A 13,823-nucleotide genomic window follows, 5' to 3' on the forward strand; every position below is an offset into this window, starting at 1 on the left:
ACAAGAAGCCAACAGAACCTGCATGAGAGAGACTCCATTTCACATGAACTTGCTGCTACAGTAAAAACCAGAGAAATCAGGGCAGAGCGAACAGTACTTCTTGGGCAGAAATTTCTAAAAGGTTCACAAGTCTGACATGCAGAAAAATACATTATGCATTTGTTTGGATTCTCAACTTCTTTAGAATAACCTCATAACAGATTACCAAAACCACCTTAAAAACCTACAGGAGAATAAATTTTCCATCCCATCCACAGTTATGCCTCCAATCTCCTTTAGAATCCGCTTCCCACTTTGATCTGTCAAAGGCAAACACATCGAGCAGATTAAGTCCCCTTTGCTTTCCCAGACTTCAGAATAGGCACTCTCCCAATAGGTAACTGAAACCAACCTGTACCCTCATTTTTCCATAGCCAACACCCTAGAAAGTCAGTGACAACTGTAAAAAAAAAATAATTATGTCTAAGCTGGGGAGAAGATCATGGAAATAGAGGTAAATATGAAAGCGAGTATCATTTCCAGCTAAAACAGACTGCAAGAGCAGCCTTCAGCTCATTCCAGGCACGTTGCACTGACATTCTATCAAGCCCTACAAAGTACCATTCTTTGCAGTGCTCAGACAGAAGCCTCATCTCTTCACCTCACCAACTACTGAAGTCTGAAACAACCCCCGTGGTTTACTGAGTGCAAAACAATTAAGCATCAGATCACTGTGGAGTCTGTGCTGATTATCTGCATACTAGTTTTATCAATGAGTTTACCCATGTCCACACATCTGGGAAAAATAACTTTATATATTTACTTAGCACACAAGTATCACAAGTATCTCAGCAAATATTTGTACCAGATGCCTGCGGGCTATAAACATGAGACTTTCTTATTTTCTATGTACACAAAGGCCAGAGTCAAAGTTAATTTTCACCTTTAATAAGCTCATGATTCTTTGTTATTTAATACTCTGTAAAAAGGTATTACAGATTGATAGATTATTGCAGTGACTTCTAAAGAACATGGACAGCCATGAGGCTGAAACTACAATATCATATACATTATGTAGTCATTGATACTATTTACTACAGCATGAAGAAAAATACTTTTAAAATAAACAATATTTAAATGAAAACACAGGAATGGAGCTTGCTTTCTTAAAGTATGACTACATATCTATATTCCAAGAATAACATTTTTAAAAATGCTAAATCTTGAAAGGTCATAGATAAAAACAGTCATGATGAAGATGAACCAGTTTTGCCCAGAAATGCTATAATGAGCACACTGCACAGTTGTTTTTTTTCAGCAAATCCTAGTTTTGCCAAGCTTCAAGAGGCAAAAGCCTGAAATGTAAGCGCTTCCAAGTCGTCTAGCTAGTCCACTCGTCCCGTTCTGGAAGGCCCAGTGATCCACACTGCTTTAAGAGCGCGTGTCACCACAACTGTTCTTTGCCGACATGAATGCCACCAGGGAGAGACGGTTCAGGTCCTTACGATGCCAGGCCTAACAAAAAGCCTCCAACAAATCCACTGGACACCACGATGTTCTGTTTGATAAATTCTGTTGACTGAGAAGAACAATAACATTCATAAAGAACTGAATCAGTTGTGTCTGATTGTAACATTTAATACTTATCACAATTGCCTGGAAACGAGAATACTAAATTACGGAGGGGGGGAAGGAACGTGGTTAAAAAGATATAAAGCTAGGTGGCAACTGCTGGCACCAATGGAGTGAAAACTGACTCTCACCTGTCTTTACCAATAGATTGCAAATACGGTTTGCATTTTAAAAGTCAAAATACAGAGGAATTGTCATAGCAATTTCATGCTAATACCACTCTTGTTTTGACTGAAACAAGACAGGTATTTTACAAACTCCCCTGGCAAAAAGCACAAGCACTACCATCACTTCAATTTTAATTACATGAAAAAAGCGGGTTTTTTAAAAAAAAATTGTTTTTTTGAATACTAGATCATTGAAAAAGACAGACAGTACACTCCATTATGAGCCAGTTTCCTAACAACTTAATGCAACAAAAAACACTCATGTATGATAGCTGTGTACAATATTTCATTAAGCAATAGCACAGAGTATATACATGTTAGATCAAACATGTGCCATTTCATAAATCCTCCACTTAAAACACTTCAGATTGGCTACTAGTGCACAATTAGAAGAAAGTAACATAATCTGGGAGGGAAAAAAAAGGAACCACCAAAACCCCCATCCTGTCCCACCCATTTCTGCAGGGCAGTGGAGAAGGTCAGGTTAAGCCATTTGGGGTACAGAAGCAGATAGAAAACCATCTCTCTTGAACTTCCACTTCACATTAAAATTTAAAGTAACTTTTATCCCCTATGTGCAACTCCATACAGGTTAAATGTGAGACATCAAAACTCTTAATTACAGAGTGTTGGTGTGGCTATTATTACACTGTCTGCAACATATTCCAAGTCAGGATTCACAGTTACTGAGAAAGAAACTTAGATCCTCTGTGTGAAATTTGAATGCAAAACCAGGCTAAATGAAGTCTTCAAATGACCGACTGAAATAGCCTCAGTGACACTGATCAGTATCACAGGCCACCTCTTTTCAACATACTATCTGACAGATTCTGAAGACAGATATTCTTCAAACTGTATAAAAATGAGATAAAAACCACAACTCTAGTTACAAAGTGGTTATAGCTTTTCTCCATAAAGAAAGGTCAGTCGTTTCCAACCAAGTAATTGTGTTATCAGCAGTCTAAGAAGATTTGGGTTTTGTCTTTGTAGCTACCATGTTTTAACCACAACACCCTCAACTTTTTACCGTGTCATGACCTTACTGCTTTCTCACTAGCCAAGAATCTGCAGACTAAATGGCAAAGCCAATGGCAGTCCCTAAGCCATATCAGCTGTAGAAATGCATTAACGTTGACCCTTGTGTGTCATCTTTAAGAGCAAACAAAATAGAAAGCTAAAAGAATAAGAGAGTACAATCTGATAACTTTTAACAAAGTATACAGCCAGACCATTTCTGATACCTTCCAGTTTTTCACCTGCATTTTCAACGAATCACCTGCAGTGGAAGGTAAGAAAATCTGGCTGGTAGAAAACAATTTATCACCTTAGACTTACCTCTTCAATTAGAGTATTGATTTCAGGTGCTGCCTTATTTGCACGCTTTTTTAACTGTTTTTTTGCTTTGTTTACATCTTTTTCAACTCTCTTCCAGTCAACTTGTACATATCCACTATGACTAGCAATCTAGGAAAATAAAGGGTATTTAGTACAGTTGTAGTTAACATTTCGTGAGTCAAAATAAAGTATATTAGTGCCTACAAAATTGTTTTTGGTTTGGGGTTTTTTTTGTTGTTGTTGGTTTTTTTTAATTACAGATACAGGGAAAGACACTATTACAATTACAGCTCTACTCTGCTTCAAACACTAATATTTTCCACAGTAACAGCAGTTCAAATTAGAACAGGCAACAATAAAGCTCAGCAGACTCTTGTTAATTTTACCAGTTCTCTGTTCTTTAGTTATAAAAGCTTTAAATAACTATGTTTTTGCTTCAGCATTTCCTTTTCTTACACGTAAAGTTACAATAAAGAGAAAAGCATGTTGATAGGACAACAATGAAAAAATTGTTTCATTTCAGCTTCTTTCAGAAATGTGGAATTCCGAATTGTGACAGATTATCTGGGGCTAATCAGAATCATCCTTAGAAATACTGAAAACTATTATTTTATCCTACCTCATTTAAATTGTACAACAAAAAAAAGTATTCAATACAAGAGAATTCTCATACTTTCTACAAAACAAAGCCAGTAAGTAGAAAAATAGCATGGCCTACGTACAGCAGAAGTTCTGTAACATCAGCAAAAAGGGTAAGTTTTGGGGGATTGTTCATATCAATGTACACTCAAACTACCAAAATGCTTAAACAAAATCCATGAGATTTTTAGCACATTTAACCATCATCCCAACCATCTGCCTTACTTCTCTTACTAAGATTTGATAATGGATAAAAGATGTTTGTTACTTGACCAACACTGACAGTCCCACCAATTTCCTTAAGATGATTCACAAAAGAAATACATATTCCTAAGATCCTAAGATTCCTAAGATCATAGCTTAAAAAAAAATAAAAAAGAGGCAATTACTGCATGCTCCAGAGAACAGTTAAACAGTTCATTAGTTGGAAAAATGAGAGGAAAAAAAATCAAAACTAAGGATTATTTTAACTGCTAAGACAAATAGATATAGACCACTAACTTTACAGGTCCATTACTGTTACACAAAACACTCTTTATGAAGAGGTCTCAGGTCCTTCTTACGGTCATGTTTGGCAAATTAATGTAACCTATATAACAGCATTCTATGCAAAGACTATACTTGGTAACTAACAGCCACAGATAATGAACTTTTGTGGAACAGATAGTTAAACATACAATTTAAAAGTTTTGGCATAAAAAGAAGTGTTTCACATAGCTTACAGGCATGGAATTTTGACTTTCACATAGTTCTTTCTACCAAATAACTAAAATTAGATCATCTAGCTTGTTTTACAACAGCCATAATAATTAAGCAACATATTTCACCCCAGATTAGAATTTCATGATCCTGAAATAAAACCTAAAATGAAACAAGTGTCAGACAGATTGTCCGAATTCAGAACAGAGCTCCTAAAAGACCACCTCTGTAAGAAAGTCAACTCCAGTTTCCATCTTTGCACGTGGTTTAAAAAAACAATTCACTGGACAAATGCAAAATGAACCTATTAAATATTATACTCTTCTTTACTTCATACCTCAGAATGTACCAAATTCATTGACCTTTCCTGTCTATTGTAAAACCATTTATCCACATAGGCAGTAGTGTCAGGCAGGGGTCACTAGTTAAGGACTGTCTGTACAGTATGAAAACATGAAACCAGTTTTAAAGCTGTAATGGTTGCACATCCAGTCACTGGATGACATACCAGGACAAAAAAAAAAAAAAAGTTGAGCACTGGGGCAATTTTTATTTCATGAATTTGACGTTACCACAAGAATTTCAGAAAGGCTCAAGTATTGAATTGGTGCCTTCTAACTCACAAAACTGAAAACTAAACATGGACTGACCTACCTAGTCCAACACAATGTAAGAAATGCTAATATATTTACTTGTCTGTAAAAATAAAAATAAGTAAATGGACTTCAAAAGAAACATTTAATCAAGACTAGTTTAATTAGCTCAGTTATCCATACAGTACAAAGACGAGGCAGAAATTTTTAGTTAAGTTCTGTTTAGCTCTCCAGTAGGTACAATTTCCATTTGTATCAAAACTCCAGTTTACACAACAAAAATTATACTACTTTTCTCCCTGAACTTCGTAGCAGAGATCTTAAGTTCTGCTTTTGAGTGTTTGTATGCATCTATGAAAGAAGCAACAGAGGACAATGTTTTGAATATAAAATTTATAACTGAAGAAAAAAAAAAACCAACTGTACTTCACTGCAGTGATAGTCAGAGCCTGTGTTATACCTACTTTGTCTGCAGTCCTACTAATTACATAACTTTGTATGTAAGCGCAGAAATAATCCCACTGAACTCAAATGTTGGTGAGACAGACTTCAGTTTTTAGACCCTAATACATCATAAAAAACCCCCATTTGCTTACAACAGTACATTTACATAAACACAAATTCTTAAAGATCATTAGCATTTTTAAACCCAGCCCCTACAATAACCAAGAAACTAAAATAATAATATTCCATTATCAGTTCCATACTATATATAGTCACATAGGTCTATACATAGAGATACCTATATCTTCTTAAAAAAGCCATATGGGGGTGTGTGTGTATATATCTATATATACAGGAATATATGACAATGTAATAATATATATTATATACATATCTCTTTCTCATATATCACATTAGCAAAATTTATTTTTGTTCAAGATCTTCCAGAACTGTTGAAAAAATAATGGATTTTTTCCAAAAAGGGAATTGAAAAAATCTATCAATTCAGGAACACTAAATATATGTGCCTCTTTCTCTATGCTAATCAAAGAAAATAGAGATCTAAAGGGAAGACAGCATTTTGCGGGTGATACTAGAGAGGCAGGCAAGTACTTTGTTATTGTGAAACATTATTAAGTGTAATGAACAAAAACATCTACGAGCAAAAAAAAATCACATGGCAAGATGGGATAAAAGAATTTCAATTTCCTTGAAGACAAAATCTCTCATACTAAAAAAGCCCAACCAAGCCCAGAAAGTACATGTAAGCTCCCGGTGCTCTGCTGCTTGTGCAGCATACAGAAGCCGTATATACTTTTAGGTATTTTCTGATATATAGATAGGTATCAATCCCCATCACACTCGCCCAGTTTCCAGAACAGATCTGTTAAGTCTCTAACTTCAATATACAGGTAAGGACTGAGAAATGATACAACTTTTTTTTTTTAAGAGTTAAAACTGCGGAGGCTGTATCTTCAGCCACCATCTGCTGGCACAGCTCCACTGTAACCAGTGAAACACTACTCCAATTTACAAAGGCAGAGAAATGATACCCCTCCATGTCATGTCAAAACCTGCCAGAAATACGGTATTTCTTTAAAAGGCTAACTTCCAACTACCATTTGCTTTGGCTGTTCCACTGAATGTTCCCTCAAAGTCTGCAGACATCAACTGTGAAGCGGGATATTCAATGCAAAACTGAATACAACTCTTTCTTATTAAGTCCCCACCCCCAGAAGCATATTGTTCTCTCCCTACTTCACTGGGATGCCACGTCATCATCATGGCATGGTATCAACAAACCCCTGTACAATATATAGCCAAGGACATCTTAGAGTTTATTTTGCTTCTTGTGTTGTTTTCAAAGTTAGTTCTAAACTTTTCTTAAGTTAGAAAATAACTTAATGAAGAACTGAACTGATCAATGGCATATTAATGTAATGAGGCAAAATATATTAGTGAAAGCACAAGTAACTGAATAAAAATACAATTTTATGATTAAATAATAGCGAACACACATTGGAAAAAACTTCAATTTGCATGTTGACTGCAGAGCAAAAAGTGATGAAACCACTATTAAGGATACAGGAGTTTAAAAACACCGAGAGAATGGGTGCTCATTAAGAACATTTGGTTTTAACCAATTAATTATAGCAGAACCACATGAGTTCATACTTCCCTAATCTTCAGGATTTCACTAAACCGTGCTGTATAAGCTAGAAGTTATACAAGGAAAATCCCTTACTTGCTTGAGAAATGAATTATATTTTCCTTAATGTAGTTCATAGGTATTGGTCTTATACCAGCATATTTGAAGAACTACATCTATTTCAATAAAAAAAGATAGTTAATTGATCAAATGAAGCTGTTGAAATACCCAGCACAACGATGTGATGCTAGATCTTAATTTTGAAAACTACTCAAATTCCTTAATGCCATTTTTATTCTCTTCCTCAGACTACTTTTCGCTTAATCTGTATTAAGACTGAAAAACTAGATCATTTACAAAGATGTGAAAAATCTTTTTTGTTGCTTGTACAAACTGACACTCCAAAAACTAATTGCTTTCAGTTTCCTACTAGATTTCTTGAGTTGGAGTCTTTACGTGCTGAAGAGATAATGCATTTTTTTAATTTCAGGACTGAAATGTTTCACTGAATGGGCTTTAGCCAAGAATCTTGCCTTCTGTAGTAGTTCTTTTTTAGCAGGTAATTACAACGTCAATATTGCAATCAGCAGTTGAAATGACATCTGCAACTTCAGAGAAATTGACAGATAAAAAGGAAGTTTCTAGTCATGTGCTGAAGCGCTCCTCTGCCCACTCAGGGGAAGCGCTGAACATGTATTCATAGGGAAATTAAAATCACGATGTGTGATCTTTAAATGAAAAAATTAAAGACTACAGAAATGTAATTACACTATAGAATTTATGACTCAGCTTTAAAATGCAAAACGTTTTGAATTAAAATGAAAGACCAAGGCATTTACTTCATTCCCTTCCAAGAGAATCTGGTCTTACTTAATTAAAGATATAGACAACTCAATCAAAATATGCAACTCATTTTTCCTCTTGGATAATATTCCTTTTCAGATACACTGTAAACGAGATCAACTAAGAAATCAGACACTCAAACACACAGCAAATCTATTTGATGTACAGGAAAAGCTCCCAAAGCTTCACAACTCAACAAGCAAAAATACTGCACAAATTATGTGTTTTAAGCAATTTCTATTTTCCTTTGTCTATAGGTCTTAGGTTTTGGCTTTTCAGCTTCCTGTAATCAGAAGTACTAATGAAGGCACCTGCAGGCAACATTCTGCCTGCTACCCCTGGATGCCAGGCCTCTCTGTAGGCTCTTCCGTCACATTTAGATAAAAATTGTCATTAAAAGAATTAAGACCAAAGGCACACAGGAAGAGAGATTCAGATCTTTAAGTCAACTAGATGAAAAGGATGACAAGTACTTCAAGATCCACTGCGTGTATATGTATGTGTATATAAAAAGATTTAATGCTTCCCTCATGATCCAGAAAGACACATTATGGACTAATGAAGTCCAGAGTACTCCATCAAATTGATTCATTTGCTGGCATAGCACATTTTGCCAAAAATTTACAGTTGGATGATTCTAAACCATTTCAGATTCAACACCCTTGTAAAATCCATCCCTATGTTTAGGGACAAGCCCAATAACCACTGATTTCTAGGAGACTTAAAGAAGTCATCAATGTACAACGGTAAAGTCAAATGAATGCTAATACTGCAAAGCTTCCTATCAAAACTATTTCTCTTTGACCTTTTACGTTATTGTTGATGCTTGCTTTTGAGTAATTCAAAATGAAATACACTTTATATTTGTTGAAAACAACTTAAACCAAATACTTCCAAGAGCATACATTCTCACATAGAGCGCTGCAGTTCAGTTATATGTTTAGCATGGGGTTTAAAAAAAAAACCCAAATCCAACCCCCAAAACAGCAGAGACCATGATCATGAATGAAGTAAGAGTACTTCACACAACTGTGACATTTTGATGCATTACACAGCAGCAGAGGTACTACACAAGCCTTTCTGATGAACGGTTGACTACAACAGCCATTACAATCAAAGGAATAACTGAAAGTGGGATATGTCTTGCAGAAATCCTCCAAGGTGATGTTGGAAAGAATTTATTTTTAACATCCTGTCTCAAAAAATTGTTATTGAACCTAAGCAGGCACCAGTCTATTTCCTCTAGAATGATTTGAGGAAAAATGACAAGCTCACAGGTATTACGACATGAAAAATGCCAGCAAAAAAATTAAGAATTACTTGGCATCTTACAGAAGGATATGTGAAATTCTTCTTCACTTAAAGTTCTGTCATCTAATGTCAAGGCTTTTTGGAAATACGCCCTCCCTCAACAACAATATCTGATGAAAAATGTAAAATGGGCATGCCTGATAACATCATTAAAAAATTTTGAGCTTGAAATCCAATTGAAGAGGAATGCAATGAAGCTATCAGAAATCAGCAACGCTTCAGAGGTTTAACAGATATAACTAGTAAATACAGCATTGGAAGAAAAGAGAAAAACGTGGCTTCATAATGGGACCAGAGCAAGCAACTGCCAAAGAAGCCTACTTCTTCTAAAGCACTGATAAAATTCTCAAACCTGTTTAAGAAAATGCAGCTTAAATTCCTTGATCTCCCTAACCATAGCTCTACAGGCAGTTCCTCCAATCTGGCAGTACTGAATCACATACAGCATCCCAGTTTCTGCACGGAGGTTTCTTTTGGCTTACTACAAACTATATTACGGGATACAGTAGATTCTGATTTACCACCAATTTTTAGAAATGTCTCGTTTATACACAATATTCCAGCTGAAAAGTAAGTTTTGGACTGATAAGACTAAAAAGATGAAGTAGATAAGAAGCCTTCCTAATTAATTTTTACCCAACAGCTGTGTTTTTCCTATTGTTTAATAAATAACATTTGCCAACTTATAAAGCATGAAATGCTACATACTTGAAGCAGAAGAAAGCCACCACCTACTGCAGTTGCTGCAAGCTTTCCGACTTTCTGGAACAAAAATCCCGCACACCTTAGGAGAACAAAACAAAAGAAAAACCCAGTCCAATGAAGTTGTCTGCTGAACAATGCCACGCTCAGAAATTCCCCAACTACAACTATAACTATTTTTTCATTTAACAAAGCAAATGTATCATTTCACTTTTTTAAATTTAAAAATCAGAATATTTAATATAAACAATATATAATTAATAATGTCTAACACAAGACAACACGAGTAACAGTTGCTAGTTCATGGCTGTCTGATGGCCCCTTTAAAGCAAGCTTGAGATCTCCAGACCTTGTGTATACACAAAAGCTGTATGCTGCTATTAAATGTAGCACGGTAATAAAGCACAAGCTATTATAACTGTTCCCAAATGGAAGGTAAATGTATCATACCATCATTTATATTAACTACACAACCCATAACTTAAATATCTCAGGTAAAAAGAAGTTAAATCCCTACCACAAGAGTTAAAATTGGTGGGGCCATTCCACTGAGACATGGCCTTAGTCTATTTTTAATGGATCAAGGCAACCAGAAAATTAATTATCTTGTTCACAGTCTCCAAACACTCCCACGTCAAACAGAGAACAGCACAGATATCAATATCATAGAATAGTTCAGGCAGGAAAGGATCTGTGGAGGTCATCCAGTCAAGCTGCCTTCCCAAAAGTGGGCCAGCTGCTAAGTCTGATCCAATCTCTAGGCTAGATCAGGTTGCTCAGGGTCCTAGCTCAGACCAGCGTTGAATGTTTCCAAGGCTGATGGTTCCGTAACTTCTCTGGGGCACTCTGCTGGTGTCTGACCCGCCCCCTGCCAGCCCACAAACAGAGGGGAATTTTTTTCCCCCCTGCATATGAATAGTGAATTCATATTTATATACATGAATACACACACAGAGGCACATACATCTACAGATACTGAAATATGCAGTTTCCAGATCTTTCAATAAGCCAGTTTTTATGAATGCCAGATGAACTATTCCCTAAAAACAATTTTAAGACTATAGAGGCAAATAAAATAAAAAAAAAAAAAAAAACAGACTGAAAGCTAAGCCTACGCTCCTCAAAGCTGTACTGAGCCTGGACACAGCAATTTTGTTTTTAGTCTACTTCATCTTCCAAATCTTGTATAATTCTGTTTTAAAACTACTGTGCTATCATAATGTTGTTTTCCACTGAACTTAATTTTTTTAGAATACTGGAATAGACAAGTACCATTTAAATGCCTTTGAGCAATAACAAATACCTTGACATAGCTGCTAAGACTGTGGCCGCATTTTCCAGTTTAAGTTCTCATCTTTACTGTCTAGCTTTCACTATGAGTTATTTTAGCATGACCATGCTGTGGTATCTCTCTTCAGTTAGCATGAAAGCAGATTGTTAATTTCTTCAAAATGGGTCCAGCTGAATTTACAGGGAGAAGATTCTCTATAAAACGGGGCTCTTAATTAGAAGTATATTCTGCCACACATTTTTTTTTTCTTTATTTCTTTTACCTTTAAAATGTCTTAGCCATAATATCATAACTGGGTTTCTCAATCTATACTAGTAAGGAAATATGCTTTCCCATACAAAAGTACAAAATACAGTAATTTTCCATTTATTCCTTGTACTTTTCGAGTTCTGACACTTCCCCAACTCCTTTTCACAGTTACTGGTATGCGTTCCTTTAGATAACTGGTGTTTTACCAATACTACAAAACACTTCAGAATGATGAGTCAGAGTAATGAGTTAAGAAATTGTTCACACATGAATAGTCTTAATCAATGATAACAGAAGAGAAGATAAATGCATCTGCTTCAAATAGCCTTGGAAAGGGGTCTTCTAACACAGTAAAATGTCTAGCACAGTTATGAAAAGTGATGCTCGCTCACCAGCCAGTCACGCCGCCCATCACAATCTGGGTAGCTACGGAATATTTTTCTACAATTGGTCCTGAATTCCGGCCAAACACACGATTCCACCAATGGTGACGCCGTGCATACTCTGTTAAATCCAACACTTCATAGGAATCATCGTCACTTTCATGTTCTTAAAAAGAAAAAAAAAAAAAGAAAAAAGTGATTTTCTCAGTTATGCAGTAAATTTAACAATCTCTGTAAAACCCCCAAATGTTAACAGAACCATTTCTGGTATTAACTGGCTAACCCAATGGTTTAAATTGCAACATACAGGCTACCTATGGTCAAACAGCTCACGATTTTGAGATATGCTGTAGTATTCAAGGTAAGGAAAAGACGACAATAGAGAAGGTATAACCTATAAGATCCATGACTGGCACAGAAAGGTGCAGGAATCTCCTACCTGTTCAAGTACAAGAACCAAGAAGTATCAGCTGAAACTAGCAGGTAGCTGGTTCAACACAAAAAAAGGAAGTCCTCCTCTCCTCTTCTCTCCTTCGCCCCCCCACCCGCCAGCAGCCTCAGTTAATCTGTGGAACAGCTCACTGCAGGATGCTGTAGATATCAAAAGCTGATGTGGACTCCAAATAACAACATAACAAATTAAAAGGGGAAAAAAAAAAAAAAACACCAAGGGCTGTCAGACACAAAGACAACAACCATGGCTAATGAGGTCCTGGGCTGAAAATCATTAAAAACGCTCTGAGAAAGTATCAGTACATTCTTACCCTGCGAAATCTTTCTTAGCTCATCCTGCAGCTGATGGCTTTCAGACACAGTATGCGGGGCTTTCATCTGACCTACCACAATTGCTTTTATGATGTTAAGCAACATGAAACACACCTAACGTTAGAGAAAACAGACATGTCTTTTCTGGATAGACCAAAACTTTGAAAGATTGAGAACTTCTGGCCTCGTGTTTTCCTCAGAGGGCTAGATGTTACTATACGCTAACAATAAGCCAAGAACAGACACTTCTGTTCCTTTTCCACAACAGATGAAATAGACGAAGCTGGGATTTCAATTAAGTTTCATACTTGCAGTGCAATTCTGTCAATGTTTTAAAAATAGGCCTCCTACAACTTCAAATTAGAGATCCTAAATACTACAGACACTCAAACAAAGCGAAGAGATGGTTGTCTTTTTTAAAAAAAAAATATTTTAAAAGCATAACATAGTTCTATGGACATACATACATAAATTAAAGTCCACTTCAGTTAAAAATATTTAAGGTGAAGTATAAGCTCAGCAATGATGCTGGGACATTCCAGAGATGAAGAGAAATTAAATTACTACCTAGAATTACAAAGAAATACTATAGACATAAACATTCGCTTAAGAATGTCAGCAATATTTTTTTGTCTTACTAAAAGTAAGCGTAAAAGGTTAGAGAATGTAAGAAACACAGGTGTAGGTATGAATTCTTTTCCTTTATTATCACCTAGGTGTTCTTGAGTACCAAAACATAAACAGCAAGACCCATAATATTAAGAAGTTGTTATTGAATCTTCTTTCTTTCCAACTTTGAGGTATCGAGTACAAAACGTTTAACTTCTTCAAGTGGGGAAGAAAACAAACCCACCATCATAGATCATTAGTTCCATTAGCTCTGCTCCTAAATTAATATTATTCAAATAAAAATTCACAGGAGCATAACACATGGGGGGGGGGGGGAACCAATGCTAGAGCATTTTCTGTTGATTTAAAAAAAAAAAAAAAAATTTCCTTGCAGGATAATGTGCATACTCTTCACGCATACAAGACTGCCTGTGCAAAAAGGTGTTATACCATCAGGCCATACCAACGCACTTAAAAAGACCTGCACGTTAGAAGATGGGGAGAAGGGGGAGGCGGGGGAAAACGCTCCCCGTT

General features: G+C 36.0%; 1 protein-coding gene across 1 annotated transcript in view; it reads right to left on the reverse strand.

The window, feature by feature from the left end:
• Positions 1-915: 915 nt before the first annotated feature.
• Positions 916-13,823, reverse strand: part of FUNDC1 (FUN14 domain containing 1) — a 54,792-nt gene continuing 41,884 nt past the window's right edge. The window contains exons 2-5 of the mRNA XM_009893294.1: positions 11,925-12,081; positions 9,999-10,074; positions 3,114-3,242; positions 916-1,558 (exon numbers count right to left, since the gene is read on the reverse strand). Coding sequence (XP_009891596.1) covers positions 1,481-1,558; positions 3,114-3,242; positions 9,999-10,074; positions 11,925-12,081 — 440 coding nt within the window. The 3' untranslated portion in view covers positions 916-1,480. The remainder of the gene's footprint in view (positions 1,559-3,113; positions 3,243-9,998; positions 10,075-11,924; positions 12,082-13,823) is intronic.

This window comes from Charadrius vociferus, unplaced genomic scaffold (assembly GCF_000708025.1).
Source record: "Charadrius vociferus isolate BGI_N301 unplaced genomic scaffold, ASM70802v2 scaffold209, whole genome shotgun sequence".
In the NCBI taxonomy this organism is placed as follows: Eukaryota; Metazoa; Chordata; class Aves; order Charadriiformes; family Charadriidae; genus Charadrius; species Charadrius vociferus.